This window comes from Selaginella moellendorffii, unplaced genomic scaffold, assembly GCF_000143415.4.
Source record: "Selaginella moellendorffii unplaced genomic scaffold, v1.0 SELMOscaffold_136, whole genome shotgun sequence".
In the NCBI taxonomy this organism is placed as follows: domain Eukaryota; kingdom Viridiplantae; phylum Streptophyta; class Lycopodiopsida; order Selaginellales; family Selaginellaceae; genus Selaginella; species Selaginella moellendorffii.
Window position 1 is genome coordinate 196,739 of NW_003314397.1, and position 17,698 is coordinate 214,436.

Here is a 17,698-nt window from a genome sequence, read left to right on the forward strand (position 1 = left end):
CTAGTCTTAGATCTCTAGGAAAAGAATGGCGCCCAAGGCTGATAAGAAGCTCTCCAAGAAGGAGCTCAAGGCGCTCAAGAAGAAGGAAAAAGGTATGGCATTGGCATTCTTCTTCTCTGGATCCTCACAATTCACATTCTTATAGAGAGGAAAAAGGAGGAAGCGCGCAAAGCGGCTGAAGGTAATCAATCACTTGGAAATGTGGCTACACTCTTCTCTTCTTTCTGTTTACTCCAGAGAAGCTGCGACTAGAAGAAGAAGAGAGGCAAAGGATCGCCGAAGAGGCAAGACTAGCATGGGAGGCAGAACAAGCACGGCTTAAAGCCGAGCACGACCGAATAGTCGGCGAGTGGGAAAGCTTAGAGCCAGTTCTAAAACGTCGCAGGGAGGGACTTGCAAAGCATGAAGCTCGTTACAATGGAGCTGCTGAGGTAAGCTTTGCTTTCGTGTTTTAGCTGAGCAGCGTTCTTGCCGGCAATACAGTGGAAGAGATATGTTGAGCCTGGTCCTCTTCCTTATGCTGGCAATGATCCAAGCATGAACGGCTATCTCAACGTTATGGCGGAGGGATATGACAAGGATATAAACGACGTGATGCGCACTCTCACGGATATTTACTCGGTGAGATATCTTCGTGCTAGCTGCGACAAACATGACACAGCTTTCTTGTCTAAGATCTTTGCAGGGGCCGAAGAGCTTGCTTTAGTGGAAGAGCAGAAAGGGAGGCCACAGCTCGTCGAGAAGTAATGTAGTTCAGTTTTTTCTCTTATTCTACTCTCTAAGACGATGGCTTTTCTACGTTTTCTAGGTACCACGATTACATGAGAAGGCTGGAAGAGCTTGCAAACAGACGACTTAATCATAACACAGCTTATCTACTTGAAGTATGTACCGGGCACTTGTCCTTTAGCACTGAAAGCCTTCTAAAGTTCCACTGGTTAAAGTGCAGAAATCCCACGACTACTACAAGAGGACGAACGAGTGCAGCTTGTTCTCTGGACAAGCAGGCTGGAAACTTGCTTTGTGGGCGAATCATGCAAAAAATCCACGAGCTCGCAACCTTGATTTCCCGGCCATCAACTTGTTTGTAGAAGTTCCAAAACCTTTCGTGTTCGCCCATGTTGGAGTTCGCATGTACCATCAAGTCACCGATCCTCTTTACAAGTCCAAAGACATTTACAGGACACTGGTAAGGAACTATCAATCTCTTTTCTTTTTCTTTTTCTTTTTTTCTCTAGCTCTTGGTTCTGAGAATTGTGCACAGGGTGGGGCATTCAGGTTTGAGATTGTCCAACTTCCACCGCTTTCAAAGACCGTAAAAGAATGGACTTTTGAAAGAGGTCAGCACCGTCGTCCACACGAGTTTCACAAGCAGGTAATATGACAGAAACAATCTTTCCTTGCAGTTACTCCATTGACAGCAGCAACTATTCCAGTCGAATACCCGTTTGTTGGGGTTCCTTTGGGACCTGGAAACGTCATACCTCCGATCATCGTCGCCTATACATTGCCAGAGTTTGTCATCCATTTTGATCCTGTTCCAAAAGTTGGATGCTGGTTTGCGGTAAGCGAGTACGCGACATGAGAAATCTTGAGTACTGACATTTTTCCCGTCCAGGAAGAGCAATGCTGGAAGTTTGAAAATATCACCGACGTGGTGTATGAACCTGAAACACGGAAGCTGACGTTCCACACGATTATTATAAGACCGCATGCCATGCTTCAGGTAGCTTTTAAACTTGTTTCTGTAGCTCTATTGCCGACTGTTGCTATTGGCAGAACCGAGTGAGGCAATTCCCACACACAAAGTGGAGTATCAATCCCATTTCGGAATCCGAGGCCTTTTTGACACTGCACGCTGCCTCGCTTATGCTCAAGTTTGAGGTCGGCGATGGATGGTGCAAACTGGTGGAACCTCACTTCCCGGAATGCAAGCATCTCTACGATCAAAAACTGGCTCCTCGAGTCCTGCTAAAGGTGAACGCTTGAGCATGGTTTTTGGTTGGTCATGGTTCTAAAATCTCTTGCGGTCCTTTGTAGCGTTTATCCAAGTGTGGCATCCATCTTCTCCCCGACGAAGACGATTTCCGGCACGTAAAAACTACTGTTAAGGTCAGCTTCTTCAGAGCCTCTTGTTAGCTTACTAAAGCTATTGCCGTGATATCTTGCTAGCTTTGAAAGGATCCGGAAGTGGAGATGTATGCATGCCGTGATCTGGCCATGGCAGCTCCCGCCGCTGCTTTCGCAAGCAGCAAATGGAACGCTCACGCAGACGCTCAGACTTGCGTGTTTCGATTTCTTGAGATACCCGAACCCAAGTATCCGCCAACGTTTGACAAGGTAATCAAGTCTTAAGTTTCAAGCTCAGCCAAGCTATACCTGTTGTGATTGCAGAGCAAGAATGTGCTACACGTCCTGTACAAGCAGAAAGGGAACGCTCTTCTCAACTTGACCGAGTTTAAATCCCCAGAATACAAAGAAGAGTTTACGACAGAGGTATACTTTCTTTTTCCTCGCGCCAGGAACTGAGTTCTTTTCTCCCAGTACCATGCGAGCTTGCTCGTTACTCTGCGCAGCAAATTCTCGGACGAGTCGATCGAGAAGATGGAGCAGGGTTGCCCAGGATACACGGAAACTTTAAAAGATCTAGCCTACGCTTTGAAGCTCTTCAGTGCTGGCGAGCCACTCCCTCCGCCGCCGCCACCGCCAGAGCCAGAAGTGGTGCCAGCTCCCGAAGCATCAACGTCGGAAGCTCAGCCGGGCGAAGGCACTGCTCAAGATGGTGAAGCAGCTCCACCGGCGACGGGAGAAGCTCCAGCATCCCCGGTAGCGTCTCCTGTAGCCGCAGAAGCTCCGGCATCTCCAACTCCAGCTCCATCTGGCTAGACACAAAGAAAAGAACCAGGCTAATGAAACGTGGAATTCCTTGGTTTCTATCATCATCACAGCAGCATCACCACCTCTGTTCTCGCGCTCATCCTCGCGGACTATCATTGTGAGGAGGGGAGCAAAAGGTGGCAGGGGTTTTCCAAGTGAGATTCAAGAGTTTTGTGGTTTTAAACATGCCTTTTTAGTTCACAACTAAAGCTTCCATATGTTGATGTTCTTCCACCTGGATTCCATATACTCACTAGCATTGTTCTGTGTGTACACTCCACACTTGAAATAATGCTCCTCATATGTTTCGTTCACCTCCCAATGCTTGAGCTCTCCATCCAGATAAATGCTAAGCATCTCATGGTCTACATCGTGAATGACATTGAGATGGATCCATTTGTCATAGATGTGCGTTGCGAATGTCGCGTGCTCCAAGTCCGCTCCAGTCCGAATCAAATCACCAGGCCCATCAACTCGAATTTGGAGCGCAGTGGCACTGTTCCTTCCGCCATGAATTTGCATTATACACACTCCGGTGGTGCCCGAAGGAACGTAAAAGTCTCCCTCGAATTGCCAGATTCCTTGTGAGTATTGTGGTTGCTAGAAAGATAGACTGCTATCAACACCAAAATTAAGAGCTAGATTCTCTTGCAACTTACTCGAAATCTAAGCTCCGTCCTTGGCTTTGTAGGACTATGCGGGTTATGGGGCTTGTCCCTAGTATACACCCACAGCTTATGCACGCCATCGCTGAAGTTGTAGCGATCGGAAACTTGGAGATCATATGGCTTTTGGATTTTCCAAGAGACTTGTTGCTTCTCAAAACCAACTGTGGGATCAACACCAAAGGCGAATTCGCAGCACAAGAGAGAAAGTAGCAAGACATTAGCAAGCACCAACACCATTACTGTCATCTCTATACAACCTTTGGTGCGTAGAAAGCATCCATATAAAGGAGTTTTGCCACCTTCATTTTTATCGACTCGTGAGGGATTGCCCAAAGAGCAGCATATAGAATATCCGGTCAAGAAAAGTCAAGGAAGTCAACGCCCCGCGAAGCTTTGAAAATCCAAAACATGTATCAGCCGCTCTAAGTCCACTCTGGTGATTCCATTCGCGCACCGACAAGAATTCACATGTCGCATGTCAAAGAATCTCATCGCATCGTGGATCGTGAAGCTCTTCGCATGATGCAACCAAACAAGACATTCACGAAGTCGAGTCTTCGAATGGGACTGGAAATGTGAGCGTCCAGATAGATCCCACTCGCTGCTTTCGATCGAGGTGGGCTGTGGCATGAAGAAGGCCGAGGCAGCAAGAGAGAGGTCTTCCTCCTCCTCGATCTCAATGTGGAGCGTGGCATGGAACCTCCTCCTAGTGGCTTCGATCGTCAGCACCAATCTCATGGCGCTCTACAGCCTCTCCGTGTCACGGGGGGTCAGGCAAGATAATCTCCTATCGCCCTCTTCCACTCCACTCCTCGCAGAGATAGCATCCCTGAGAGAAGAGATCCGGCAGGCACTGACAGCGGCGCGGACAAGACCAAGCGCTGGATCCAGATCTCTGCTCATGAGCTCGGAGCTTCTCGAGTACACGGAGGAGCGCAGCCTGCCCCTGGGAAGAAACCCAACACACGGCGGCGAGACGATGGTATCGCCCATCGGCCATGCCTGCTTCCAACACATGGCTCTCCTCGACACCTACATGAACTACACCGTCGGGAGCCTCTGCCCGGACGACTGGAACATCGCCCAAGCTCTCATGGTGCGCGGCTGCGAGCCCCTGCCGCGGCGCCGCTGCTTTGCGCGCTCGCCACCCTCCTACTCCACGCCGCTGCCGCTGCCGGGCTGCCGCTGGAGCACCCCGCCCGACGATACCATCCGCTGGAGCCACTACACTTGCAAGAGCTTCGACTGCCTCAACCGGCGCGCCAAGGAGAGCAAGGTGTTCGTCGACTGCGCGGATTGCTTCGAGCTCACGGGCGCCGAGAGGACGAGGTGGGTGGTGCCGCGAGGCAAGAACGACGTGATCACCATCAAGGACCTGGTGGCGCTCAAGCGCGGGAGCCTCCGGATCGGGCTAGACATCGGTGGCGGCACCGCCAGCTTTGCCGCCAGGATGGCCGAGCACAACGTTACCATCGTCACCACCTCGCTCAACCTCAACGGGCCTTTCAACGAGTTCATCGCGCTGCGCGGCCTCGTCCCGATCTTCCTCACCGTCGGCCAGCGCCTCCCCTTCTTCGACAACACGCTGGATCTCGTCCACAGCATGCACGTCCTCAGCAGCTGGATCCCCACGCGCACTCTCGAGTTCATCCTCTTCGACATCGACCGGGTGCTGCGTCCCGGAGGGATCCTGTGGCTGGATCACTTCTTTTGCACCCAGGACCAGCTCCACACCCTCTACGCCCCCATGGTGGAGCGGCTGGGATACACCAAGCTCAAGTGGGTGGCCGGCCTCAAGCTCGACAAGAACGGCATCAAGAACCACGAAGTCTACCTCTCGGCATTGCTCGAGAAGCCCGTGAGATCTTCCTCTTCTTCTTCCTGAGTCGTAAACCATCCTGACCATCTTTTATTCGTGCCACTGCCATAGTCTCCTAGAATGTAGATAGCAAAAGAGCTGTTTTCCTTCGTTCTCCTTCACCACACCCCGACCTCGAGGTGCCCTGTGTGATCTGCACTGGCTCGAAACATGCCGGTTGTGTTGAAGTCCATTGCGATCTCTCCCTTGGCCGAGACTGCCACCAGACCTGTCGTCCCTGCCTCGAGCTCCTTGACAACACTGCCCGCTGCCTCGGAGAGCTTGAGAGCTTTGTACTTCATGCGAGCAGCAACGTCCGCCGCAACCATGCCTCGCATGATGCTCTCGCCTTTCCCGGTTGTGGACACCGCGCACACCCCGTTTGCGTAAGTTCCTGCGCCTATCACCGGAGTGTCTCCAATGCGTCCTGCCATCTTGTTCACCATGCCTCCGGTGGATGTGGCAGCCGCGCACTTGCCATGGCAGTCCACGGCCACACAACCCACAGTCTCGCCAGCTTCGGAAGGCACCGAGTAGTCGATCTTTCAAGATAGTTCCAGTTAGCGGTTGCGCGAGAACAAAACGAACTAGGCTAGGCCACTCTACCTGAACGGTTTGCGTCTCCTTGGTTTGACGCAAGCGCTGGATGTTCCTCTCCGTGACAAAGTAGCCGGGATCGGCAGTTTCAACTCCCTGTCAACTCGAGCTTTGCAGTTAACAAGAACAAGAGCAAGGAAACGAAAGCGTTCGAACCTGTTGCCTTGCAAAGGCCTCGGCCCCGTCAAAGGCGAGAAGGATGTGAGGAGTTTTCTCCATGACGAGGCGAGCCAGGGAGATCGGGTTGACAACCGTGGTGAGGCCCGAGACCGCTCCACAGTCACCCGTGGCACCGTCCATGATGCTGGCTTCCATCTCCACAGTGCCTTCGGCCGTCAAAACCGATCCTTTGCCGGCATTGAACATCTCGTTGTTCTCCAGCGCGCGGACCTGCAAAAAAGGTGGCATGGCGATCGATTGTCACGCAAAGAAAGCCAAGCTTACCACCAATTCAACCACGTCCAGAGCGCATCGCCCGGACTCTAGCTCCGCAACACCGAGGCTGAGGCATTCCAGGAGGACCGACTCCACGGCCTCGGTCCTCTCGGAGCGCTTGATGTCGCCGGCACCGCCGTGAAGAGCCAGAGCCCACCCCATCCTCCTTCCTAGGGCTTGCTTATTCCACACTGGTAGCTACAGCGATGAGAGTGGAGCTGCAGTCGTGCTAGCATCTTTCTCGGAGTCCTCGCTCTTCTCCGCCACCCCGGTGGTGCTAGTAGCAGCCACACAAAACTTGTCCAGCCACCTCTCCGACTCCCACAGAGTGTGCATAACGCTATCTCGTGCTACGTATCCGTGGCTCTCGAATGGAAGTAGCACGAGCCGGCACACCACCCCGTGACCCTTGAGAGCGTCGTAGAATCTCTCCGACTGGAGTGAGCTTGTCAGGACAGTGCCGAGCGGGAGAAAGAAAAAGAAAAACTTTTACCTGCATCGTCAGCGTACCCGAGTTGTTGTCGTCCTCGCCATGGATCAACAGGATGGGCTTTTGCATCTTGTTTGCCAGCATGAAAGGACTCATGTCGATGTAAGTTTTGGGAGCTTCCCAGAGTGTCCGATCCTCGCTCTGTGCAAACCAAAGTTGTGAGTGAGACGAAACTGAGAAACGGAGACCCACCTGAAATCCAAACGGTGTGAGTGTTCTGTTGTATGCTCCCGCTCGAGCAATGCCACAGCAGAAGAGATGTGGAGCATGAGCTAAGAGATTGGCGGCCATGAATGCTCCATACGAGTGCCCTCCTACAGCAATTCTGTCGGGATGAGCCACCTGCAAAGTTCCAAAAGTTGTCAAGCATGAAGCTAAAGAGCTCTATCTAGATAGTTACCCCGCGACGAATGATTTCCTCAACTGCGGCCTCAGCGCTAGAAACCAGCTGCTCGACGTAGCTGAGACAATGCCAATCAATCAATACACGAGCATGAGAAAATACAATGAAAAGCACCTGTCATTGGCTTCAGCTTCACCCTCTCCAACAATCGGTATAGTTGGACCATCCAAGACTGCAAAGCTGATCACCAGCGCGAGTATAAGATGAAACTTCTAAAGAAGAAAAGGAAAACGAAGGGCAAGAGCTAACTCACCGTCTCGCCAGCCACAGTAGAGGCGACGTCGAGCCAATACCAGCAAACTCGTTCGGTGATCGCCGCATCTGTCCAGCGTTTTCTTTGCTCTTGAACTCTCTCGGATATGCCCACACCAGCGTCGGCAGCGGGCCGTCTCTTGATGGCTCGTAGTCGGGTGGTAAATAGAGCGTTGCTGTTAACTGCACACCATCGGAGCGGGGATATCGAATCACTTCCTTCTGGAGGTTGACAAGCTGCGGGTAAGGATGCGGAAAGTTTGTGACTTGAACAGCAGTCTTGTCGGGCCAAAACCAAAGAAAGTACTGCGGAGGCTCCGTTTGGCTTTCTCTTGAGATGAGCATTCGCAGCTTGTCCACGTCGAGATCATCGTCTATCTGATCGGACATGAGAGCCGTGACCTTTTCATAGTACTTGTCCTTCTGGCTTTGCCAAATCCGCTCTTTTGCACCAGTATCACTGCAAAGAAAGAGTTTGCGAAATCAACGGCGAGTGAAGGAGCTTACATGTTGAGAAGATCAAGGAACGGTATCTTTCCTTCCGGAGTTGCCCCGTTGCCATCAAGCAATAGATTCCTATTACCATCACTCGTCTTTACTTGAGCCAGAACGTAAGTACCGAACGAGGTTCTGCGTAACACCGGAGAGCCGGGGTCTGAGTAGACATCTTCCGACGATCTATCAAATAGCACGCGAGGCTCGGTGCCTAGTGCACCAGGAGCAACCATCCATGTCCTGGTCTGCCGCGTCTTATACCACGATTCATAAATCAGAGCCAATGAATCGTTACCCCAGAGTGAGCCTCTGCCAGCCAAGAACACACATCACAAACGACTTGACTTAAGCAGCAGAATACGTACCCGTAGCGAAGATCAAGTTTGTGAATAATCTCCGGTTCCTGTGCTTCACTGGAATCTACTCGAAGTGAGTACACTATGTCCCGGGGAGATACTTTCTCCCTCGAATCTCCACCATCCTGAGTTTCCACCCTGTAAAACACATATATACATATCATGAGGAACAGAAAGAAAAAAAAAACAGTCATTTCTTACCAATACAGGGATGAAGGCTTGTCCGAGCGCCAGTGGATGGACCTTCGACCTTGACGAACACTGTCATGAGCTATTGGTATATCTTCTGCGAGTGGCAAGTCAGCTACTTCTTGTACAAGTCGTCCTGATCTCGTCCACACCTCTGTCCTCTTGGGAAATCGGCCGCAGGGGACCGAAAAAGAATAAGGCCGGTGCATGGTCGACACCAGCAAGTAGTTTCCATCAGGAGATGGATCCAGGGAGGTGTACACCGCAGCCTCGCCAAGCACCAGCGGATCAACATCTCCGGACGTGGACACGAGGAGGAGCTCGCTGGTAGCATAGTAATCGAAGACGTCTTCGTCATGCTTGCTCTTCAAGAGGTCCTGGTACGTCCTGTTCTGCACGACCCGCTTTTCCTCGTTCATGAGAACCTTGGGACTTGGCGGCGTGAGTGGTTTCTTGGGTGGAGGACCCCGAGCGCTCGGAACAACGCACGCTACCAGTGTCGAGGGATCCAGCCACGAGTATCTGACGCGAGAGTGAGTTAGAAAAGACCATCACGGACGTAGGCTGGAAGATGATGGCTTACGAATCGAATACGGTGTTAAGGCAGTAGTTTGGAGGTCCAATCAGCTCTCTGGCTTCTAGAGTTTGCACGTCCACGATCCAAAGTCCCAGCTCACTCCTTGTCCCGTCCTCCTGTGAGAAAAGGTTGGATTCCATTACACGAGAAACCAGTACGTAGAGAATGCAAAGTACCTTGTCTATCCCCCAAAGAACGAATGCAAGGTGACTACCATCAGGCGACCTGGAATGGAGATACGCACAAGCCACTCAAGAAAACGAAGGAAGTAAACGAAGTACCAGCTCACAAAGTTGATCCTGGCACCGGCTGGCAACCCGGTAACGAGACGCTCCACTCCCACAAGCCCGTCGTCGGACAAGGACGACATGCCGAGGCCGACGTAGGACGACCTGCGCGTGAGAGAGAGCAAAGAACACGTTAGAACTCCAAGGACGAGGAAAAGCATCGTAGAATCACCATACATGCGGCTGCGACAGTTGCATTCCGGATCAATGCGGAGGCCCGCGAGCTTGAGCTCCGGACGAGCAAGCTCCGACAGCGGTGGCAACGACGTGCGCTTCATGAACAGAATCTTGTCGCGCTTGGGTGAGAAGGAGAGCGCTGGATTCGGAGGAGCGTCCACAATCCTCCGGATTTCTGGTGCTGGCAACTGGTAGCCCAGCGGAGGAGCTACACAAGGAGAAAATCAGCTTGGAGAGGGGAAACAAGGAAGGGGAAGTCACCATTGGTGGTGGCGGTGGTGGCGGCGGCAGCTCTGGTAGCGACAAGCCGAGAAGCGCCATGAATCGTCATTCTCCTCGCCCTGGAAATGGGTATCGTCCTCCACGAACTGAGATGACCTAAAAAAACTCGACCAGGCCCAAGAGGAGGGCGCAGAAGGGAGACGATGCTTGGACAATGCGCCATTACTTAAACCTGTTGGACACCCACACCATAGGGAATTTTATCCTATGCATTTTTACTTTTTGGATCAAAATCCGCCTCCACAAAGCTTGACCATTTCTTGTGGCTCGACCATTTCTTGTCCAGGATGACCACAGGTTACGTCCTCGACGTGGAGACTCTTTGCGGGAACAGCGAGAATATGTCAACTCAGCTATAGCTATAGACTGAAAAGTCAGTAGTAATGAAAAATAACGCACAAAACTCTGTAACTATAACTATAACATTCGTCTCTCCCTCAGCTGGTGGATCTGTTAGTTCAACCTGTTCCTCAGCTTTAGAGGCATTAGTAATTCTTGAAGAAACATCATTCTAGTCGGAAATAAATGGTAAGATGGCTCTTTTTTAACATGAATCCTATATGGCAACCACTGAGACCGAGTATGCATCATCTCATTTACTCACACATTAGCATTTGACAGCGCTTGCTGTTTAGGGTTGGAATGAGATCTGCTGCAATGCAATTCTTTGGCACTTCCTCTAAATGTTTATTAGAAGAATTCAAACAAAAGAAGAACGTTCTAGCATCCTTCCATTCTCACTGAATTTCTCCCCTCTTGTCCTCGAGCAGCCAAGTTTCATCCAAGTTGAATGGGGAGGGCACGGTCAATGTGGCTGCCACATAGGATTCAACATAAATGTTAAAAAAGAGTAATCCCAATCTGAGGTTGCTGTGCATCATCTTCCTTTTCCTGATAGTACAAGCAGTAGTAGCAGATGGTCCCTGATATCCAACTTTCTGACAGTTATTATCCCTGTGTAAAAAACGTAAAATGGCAGAAAAGGCGAATATTAACCAAAACTTTCTTTGCATTTGCAAAGAATGTAAGAAAGATGCCAATGACACCTCGTCCTTGGCTGCCTGATGAATTCCAGATTCTCCAAAAAGGCTGTTACAGATTAAATGAGAAAAATAATGCGTAGAGCGAATGATTACCTTTATAAGCCAATTTTTGTGATAGACATTGAATCTTTGCACATCTATGTGCTCGCTTGCATTAAAAATCCAAGGTGTACTATTGCAGACATCTACACCCAAAAAGACACATAAATTTCAAAGAACGAAAGAAAAAAAAAAAAAAAAAAAAACACCCTACATTGGCTTGTAAACCACCCCTTCAATGTAGAATGTTATGGTGTAAAATCCTTGGTTTCAAAGGGTGATTTTGAAATTTTTTGGCAAATGCAAGTACAAAATTGATGCATATATTTGCAAATCAAAATAAATGTCAGTAAGTGAAAATATTCATTCTCACCCTTAGAGAATTTTGGTACAGAAAGAATTGTTTTGCACCAGGATATTTTCCCACCATATGCGCATGTTCTCCACCACCCCTAATTCGAATAATCTTGAAGTCAGTCAGCAAAATAAACCATGGAAAAATTCAAAGCATACTTGAGGATCTGATTCTTGGTCTTTGATTTTCTTGAACTGAAATCACAGAGATATATAACATAAAATATTGCAAATCTATAGAGTGCTTACTTGGTTACGAATGGATTCTTCAGATTGATAAGGACTCCATCTTGTGATTGTGCCTATGCAATATTCCCAATCCTGATGTGTACCTCTTTGGACCTCTCTCAACTCACCCCACGCTCTTCATAATCCAACTACAGTTAAGAACAAAGTGAATTCACAACCCATACAATTTATGAGAATTTCTCTACTATGTACTGTAGGAACTATGACATCTTGCTGCGTTGTGTCACAAAGGAAGGTGTAAGAAAGTAACCCCACACTGTGTGTAAACCTGTATTGTAACAGAAATTGGTATGGAAAAAATTCTAGTAAGTAACTCTCATACATTGCATTGTTTAGCATTTGATTACCAAGGCACAAGAAATGAACTCAAAGAACCATGAAGTTCATAGAACTTATAGCGAACCAACGAGTGGGGTAGAATGCACAATACAGCATCCCCCTTTATTTAGTGTGTGCCCCATTTGCCTATTTGCATTTGTATGCCACTTCATTACTTACATAGGCATGCCACCTCATTACTATAAATTAAAGATTGTTCTAATATATTATTTTAAATTATTTTTAAGTATTTAAAAGTAAAAGTCAAATATACTTCTCTCAATAAGATCAGAAAAAGAAAAAAAAACTATTTTGAGCATGATCTATATATTCCAATTTAGCCATAATAACTAAAGAGAATGAATAAAATAAAAAAGACAAACATAAAACACAATGAGGAAAAACCCAAACCAAGTGTAAGTTATATACTATTAGCCGTTCATTCTTATAAAATTATAGTTGTTAATATATCCGTTAACAACATCTACTAAATAAAATTTAAGGTTACTAATTTAGAATTAGTCATTAAGCATTTAAGGTGCGTCTAAGCACGCTATAGAGGAAACGAGGAGTGAGCATGGCAAAAGGGCAGCCATGTAAGAGAGGGGGGTGCTATATTGTGTATTTCTCCCCGTTTCCATCTGATAACAGATTTCCAAAGTAAAAAGGAAGAAAAAGAAAGAGAGCACAACATACATTATCCAATCATGCAGTTGTCTTTATCCTTTTCAGTATACCCAAAAGACATGCATTCTCGCAACCGATCCTGGGTTATTCCTTGAATTGACAAACAAAGTGTTGCTCACAAGAAAATAAAAAACAACATCTCGTAAACCTTCAAACAGAAGCATTGGCGAGCCATCAACTGGATTCTTGAGAACATTAATGTTCACGAACGTCGCTCCATGTGGTGCCTCGTCAAGCGCATTGTCAAGGAGCTCCGCTATCGCTAAGAAAGGAGCAAGATCTTAGAGTACAAAAGAATAACTAGATGAAGTACCGCCCAAAGCCCACTTGTGGCTTGTTGCATTAGAATGAAGGAACTTGGGATGGATGCATACATGGTCCATGCTAGCTACAAGACGAAGCAAAGGGATTACCTCCATCCCAAAAAAAAATCGAAAGTGCAATTACCTCGCATCGTTTGCGTGCTGGAACCGCCGTTTTCTCCAGCTCTCCAAAACTTCTACTTCGACCTTCTTGGATACTATAGGGGCGACAGCGATTCTGTCAACTGCATCATCGTTCAGGGCAGCCTCGTCCCTGATGGGAAAAAAACTGAGGAAATCAGGAGGCATGAGCTCGATCTTTGGCATCCTGTGCTGATCGCCTGGGCCTCATCTCCCGCCAGCTCCTCTTTGTTCAGTTGTGCTAGCTACGATCCGGCTGGCACCGGCGCCACCGGCATTGTGCTCATCCTCCTCCTCCATCCCCCTACACAAATTACGAGAACGACAGCGATATTAACGTTGGGTTATTCCCTTTTGTCAACACGAGATTTTTTGTGCAGCATTTCAGGGCGGACGTAGGCGATTGGCGTTCGTACCATTGGACACCTACGCAATGGTATTCTTTGCTAGGAAATTTTATCAAATCAAAACATGAAGGTGGACACACCAAAGTTTCAGTTTTCTAATCTTAAATTGTGATTTATGTGGATCCTTGTGTTATGTTACGTTCGGACTTCGGGAGTCTCCCAGGCTTCACGAGTACAAATTTCAGGGTTCAGTTTTACATCTGTGGCGGTATTGTTCCTGAGTTCAACAAGAATGCAGATCGGTGTGTTTACCACGACGAGAATGTCTCAACCCACCTGAAGATTGCCGACCATGACATGAAGCACGCTGGTGGGATGGAGTTGGTCAGCCTGAGGCGCTTTAATGTCTCAGTCCGAGCTGAATAAGCGACTGGAGCTACCAAGTTTATCATCTTTGAGGACTTCGTTCTAAGTAGAGGAGGGAAGTGAGCTCGTGGAAAACTCTCTTTTGTCCCCCAGAGCCAGGAAATCGTTACCCTGGAGAGTGAGCCTCTGCCAGGCAAGAAAACATCACAAATGACTTGACGAAGTTCCGAATACGGAGTTAAGGCAGCTGGCATTTGCATGTCGGCCATCCAAAGTCTCAGCTCACTCCTCCTGTGAGAAAGATTTGATTCCATTATGCGAGAAACGAAGTAGAAAGGAGTACCTTGTCCATCCCCGAATGCAAGGTGACTACCATCAGGAGAGACGCATCAAGAAAACGAAGGAAGAAAACGCGATCCTGGGACCGGGTGGCAACCCGGTAACGAGACGATCAACCACAAACCCGTCGTGACAAGGACGACTTGCCGAGGCCGACGTAGGAGGACCGGTGCGTGAGAGAGCGCAAAGAACACGTTGCAGTACAGTAAAGCCTTCTGTAATGAACTGCGAAAAATGATCTCTTTTTCTTTCCTGTAACAGAAAATAGCAGACGTCAGTTCATCGTCGAAAGCATCACACAAAATTATTACCATGCAATTTATACACATCTGCCTCGTCTCGCCAAACATTTCAGGATCGCCATAGACTTGATCAGCCACAGGACGGAACAAGCAGTTGCACAGCGACTGAACTTCCTCCTGCTTCACAGAAGCCAGTTTCAAAGCTTGCTTGTGACTCCCTTGTAGTTTGTTTATCTGGATAAAAACATATGAGAACGATTCAATCGGTGGCTGTTCTTTCTTGGCTAACCTCGTGGCGTTTCATCTCAAGAATCGCCTGCAAGAAAGAAACAGCGCTATGTTTATGCAAGAGGCTGAACGAAAAAGCTGATTACCTGATCGTTCTTCTGCGATATGAGGTGTTTCTCAATGTGTCTTCTTTCCTGGCTTCTAACTTGCGAATCTTTTCCAAAGCCGCAGTCTTCTGAGCCGCAGATTCCTGCTTGTACTCGGTAGTCTCGAGCTTCGAGCTTCTTGGTCGCCTCAGCTAGTTCACATAAATGACAACGAAGAGACATGGTTTTCAAAACTATGAAAAGACGATACCTTGTTGGACTTGATTTTCACGAGGCTGACGAGACTCTGCTCCAAAGCTTGGTGTCTTCGCTGGGCTTTACTTTCAGCGTGGCATTCTCTGATTCTTAGCTTCCAGTGCTCGTATAGCTGCTCCTCCGCCTTGGAAAGCTTGGAGTTCTACAAAACAAGACGGAAATACAAACCGCGAATTCCATACTCTTGACGTCTTGGAGCATTTTCTCTGATCAAGCAAGAAGTCTTGAAAATATAGATCTTAAGCTCTTATTCTACTAAGTTTTTTATGATCGAAGGACGAAGGTTGCGGAAAATATCACCTGCCAACCTGGGCGCTGTAAACTATAAATCCTAAAGTGCCTTTCAAATATTTTTTGGATGATCGGATTTCCATTGTCCAAGGGGAAATCGATCAAGTCCAAGAAGAAATAGATAAGGTTGAGGAGCACCTGAAATCAACAGCGGATGCCCAGGATAAGCAGTTTCTGCAAGACAGAGTAAAGCGGTTATGGAAGGACAAGCAGCTGCTGCGCAAGGAGAAGCTTATCTTACTGCAGCGGAAGGGTAATGGAGTGGCTTCTTTCTTCATTTCTATCCTTACCTTCGCTTGCAGTGCCAACGTCAACGGAGCTGAGCTTGAGGGAGAGCGACTTCACCGTGAAGGATGGCTTCCTGAGTCTACCCTTCAAATTTAGTGAGGCTGAGATCTATGTTCGCGTTGAGTACAAGAGGCTGTTTCACAAGGTTTTCAACTCGGAGTACACGTTCACTCACATCTCTGGCAATCCGGGCATCGGCAAGTCATGTTGTTTGTGGTACTTCGTTTCACGGCTACGTGAGAAGCGCCAGGCGATTGTAGTGCAGCTCGTGGTGGCCCAACACTCCTACTTGTATTATTTCGATCCGAGTGGCAAGTGCTTCGAGGTACCAGATTTTGATGCTGCTTTAAGCTACCTTCAAATGCCGGGAACATGGTTGCTGGTTGACGAGAGGTTCACAGGCATAAGGAATTCCTTTGGCCGGTCTGTGCTCTTTGCCAGTCCAAACTCTCGGAATGGTGCTGTGTAGGCAGAAAAGACTATGGACGAGCGATACTTCACAGAGCTGCATATGTGCGCGTGGAAGCCCGCAGAGCTTCTAGTGTGGTGGAACAAGACATTGGGTGACGAGTTGCAGAGGACTGGATACACTTTAGCAGAGGCGGACAAGGGCTTGGGGAGTCTCCCAGGCTTCACGAGTGCTGCAAATTTCATGGCTCGGTTTTTCATCTGTGGCGGTATTGTCCGTAACTTCAAGAGCGACCTCAAGTGGGTGGTAGAGAATGCAAATCGTGCGGTGTTTTACTACTACGAGAATCTGGCAGAGAACTTCTCAACCTACCACCGTGTGATTCCCGACCATGACATGAAGCACATTGGTGGAGTGGAGTTTGTCTCCTCCTGGTGCCTGAGGCGCTTTAACGAACTGTTTTATGAGTCCGAGGTGAATAAGCGACTGGAGCTCGTTAGCAAAACTATTTTTGTTCCAAGACTTGCTGCAGCTGCTAGAGGTGTCTTTGAGGACTTCGCTCATTCCATTCTACGTAGAGGGGGGAACTTCCGGTTGGCTGATGGTAGCATTATCATCCTTCCACCGGCAACAATCAAGCATCACTATGGCAACAATTTCCCTTTTACCACCACGGACATGGACAAGTATGTTCTTCTTCCGAGCCAGAGCTATCCGCTGATGGACGCGCTTGCTGGTAGGTTTAAGTATCTACTTCAAGTAACTTGTTCCAAGAGTCGGTCGCCCATGTGGAAGTCCGATTATGATTCGTTGGTTGACAAATGCAGACTGCTTTGTGGGAGGGAACCCATCTTCCTATTCGTCACTCCCGAAGGCAACTCCCAGATGCCGTATATCAAGCTCAAGGTGCCTATGAAGGATACAAATGGGAACGTTTTGCGTACACCAAATGGACGGGTCTCGTTTTCAACGGAGGACTTGAAGCATTGGAATCGGATAATTCTCAGCAGATGTTGTTCCTCATAATTGCCTGGAGCTGAAGCAGGTGATGGAAGATATGGAGCTTGCTGCTAAGGAGGGACAACCTTTGTTTGCTGAAGAGGAAGGAGCCTGTTTACAATGTGGGAAGCCTGAAGGGGACGGGATAGAGTGCATGGTGTGCCAGAGTTGGTATCACCAGTCATGCGCGAGTCCCATCCCTCAACAGATGTTTGTTTGCGAGATCTGCAAGTAGAGTAAAGAGTGCTGGCGTGAGGTTCCACCCTGTAGAACACATTTCGAGAGAAGGAAATTCTTTTCGTCCTGCTCTCATCACACCCCAAAGAAACCAGCCGATTGACATCTCCCGACGTGATCACGAGCTCGCCGGTAGCATACCAATCGACGACGTCTTCGCTCCAAAAGGTCCTGGTGCGTCCGGTCGTTGATGAGAGGTGGGAAATGGCGATGTGAGTGGTTCCTTGGGTGGAGGACCCCGAGCGCTTGGAACAATGCACACAATCAGCATCACGTACGTATGCTGAAAGATGATGGCTTACGAATCGAACACGGTGTTAAGGCAGTTGTTTGGAGGTCCAATCAGCTCTCTGGCGTTTGCACGTCCGTGATCCCAGAGTCCCAGCTCAATCCTTGTCCCATCCTCCTGTGAGAAAGATGACTCCATTACGCAAGTTCAACCAGTATAAAGTTCGAAGAGTACCTTGTCCATCCCAACGAGTGACTGTGCGACTTGGAAGACCCCTGCAAAGTT

At 48.6% G+C, this 17,698-nt stretch overlaps 6 protein-coding genes across 6 annotated transcripts; 2 read left to right on the forward strand and 4 right to left on the reverse strand.

The window, feature by feature from the left end:
* The first annotated feature begins 25 nt into the window (after nucleotides 1-25).
* On the forward strand, nucleotides 26-1,585 carry LOC9629194 (protein CASC1). The gene is made up of 7 exons (XM_024666165.1): nucleotides 26-92; nucleotides 238-431; nucleotides 484-621; nucleotides 676-743; nucleotides 809-884; nucleotides 950-1,189; nucleotides 1,388-1,585. The coding sequence occupies exons 1-7, from the start codon at nucleotides 26-28 to the stop codon at nucleotides 1,583-1,585; spliced, it is 981 nt and encodes a 326-aa protein (XP_024521933.1).
* Nucleotides 1,586-2,196: 611 nt separating this feature from the next.
* Nucleotides 2,197-3,150, forward strand: LOC112343150 (tropomyosin-1, isoforms 33/34-like). Its single transcript, XM_024666166.1, has 3 exons — nucleotides 2,197-2,340; nucleotides 2,395-2,496; nucleotides 2,545-3,150. Exons 1-3 carry the CDS (start codon nucleotides 2,197-2,199, stop codon nucleotides 2,884-2,886), a joined length of 588 nt encoding a protein of 195 aa, XP_024521934.1. The 3' UTR covers nucleotides 2,887-3,150.
* Nucleotides 3,082-3,791, reverse strand: LOC9662386 (citrate-binding protein). Its single transcript, XM_024666167.1, has 2 exons — nucleotides 3,537-3,791; nucleotides 3,082-3,441 (listed from the first exon to the last, which is right to left on the reverse strand). The coding sequence occupies exons 1-2, from the start codon at nucleotides 3,789-3,791 to the stop codon at nucleotides 3,082-3,084; spliced, it is 615 nt and encodes a 204-aa protein (XP_024521935.1).
* A 1,636-nt stretch (nucleotides 3,792-5,427) lies between these two features.
* On the reverse strand, nucleotides 5,428-6,701 carry LOC9662387 (isoaspartyl peptidase/L-asparaginase 1). The gene is made up of 4 exons (XM_002992469.2): nucleotides 6,445-6,701; nucleotides 6,157-6,390; nucleotides 6,010-6,096; nucleotides 5,428-5,945 (listed from the first exon to the last, which is right to left on the reverse strand). Exons 1-4 carry the CDS (start codon nucleotides 6,595-6,597, stop codon nucleotides 5,523-5,525), a joined length of 897 nt encoding a protein of 298 aa, XP_002992515.1. The 5' UTR covers nucleotides 6,598-6,701; the 3' UTR covers nucleotides 5,428-5,522.
* Nucleotides 6,597-10,139, reverse strand: LOC9629196 (probable glutamyl endopeptidase, chloroplastic). Its single transcript, XM_002992470.2, has 14 exons — nucleotides 9,923-10,139; nucleotides 9,662-9,869; nucleotides 9,479-9,589; nucleotides 9,374-9,422; nucleotides 9,204-9,313; nucleotides 8,633-9,142; nucleotides 8,441-8,569; nucleotides 8,088-8,384; nucleotides 7,582-8,040; nucleotides 7,443-7,508; nucleotides 7,326-7,386; nucleotides 7,118-7,267; nucleotides 6,929-7,066; nucleotides 6,597-6,870 (listed from the first exon to the last, which is right to left on the reverse strand). Exons 1-14 carry the CDS (start codon nucleotides 10,104-10,106, stop codon nucleotides 6,634-6,636), a joined length of 2,709 nt encoding a protein of 902 aa, XP_002992516.2. The 5' UTR covers nucleotides 10,107-10,139; the 3' UTR covers nucleotides 6,597-6,633.
* A 752-nt stretch (nucleotides 10,140-10,891) lies between these two features.
* On the reverse strand, nucleotides 10,892-13,016 carry LOC9629198 (protein MICRORCHIDIA 4). Its single transcript, XM_024666169.1, has 5 exons — nucleotides 12,947-13,016; nucleotides 12,782-12,895; nucleotides 12,658-12,723; nucleotides 11,080-11,171; nucleotides 10,892-11,032 (listed from the first exon to the last, which is right to left on the reverse strand). Exons 1-5 carry the CDS (start codon nucleotides 13,014-13,016, stop codon nucleotides 10,892-10,894), a joined length of 483 nt encoding a protein of 160 aa, XP_024521937.1.
* Between the last annotated feature and the right edge of the window lie 4,682 nt (nucleotides 13,017-17,698).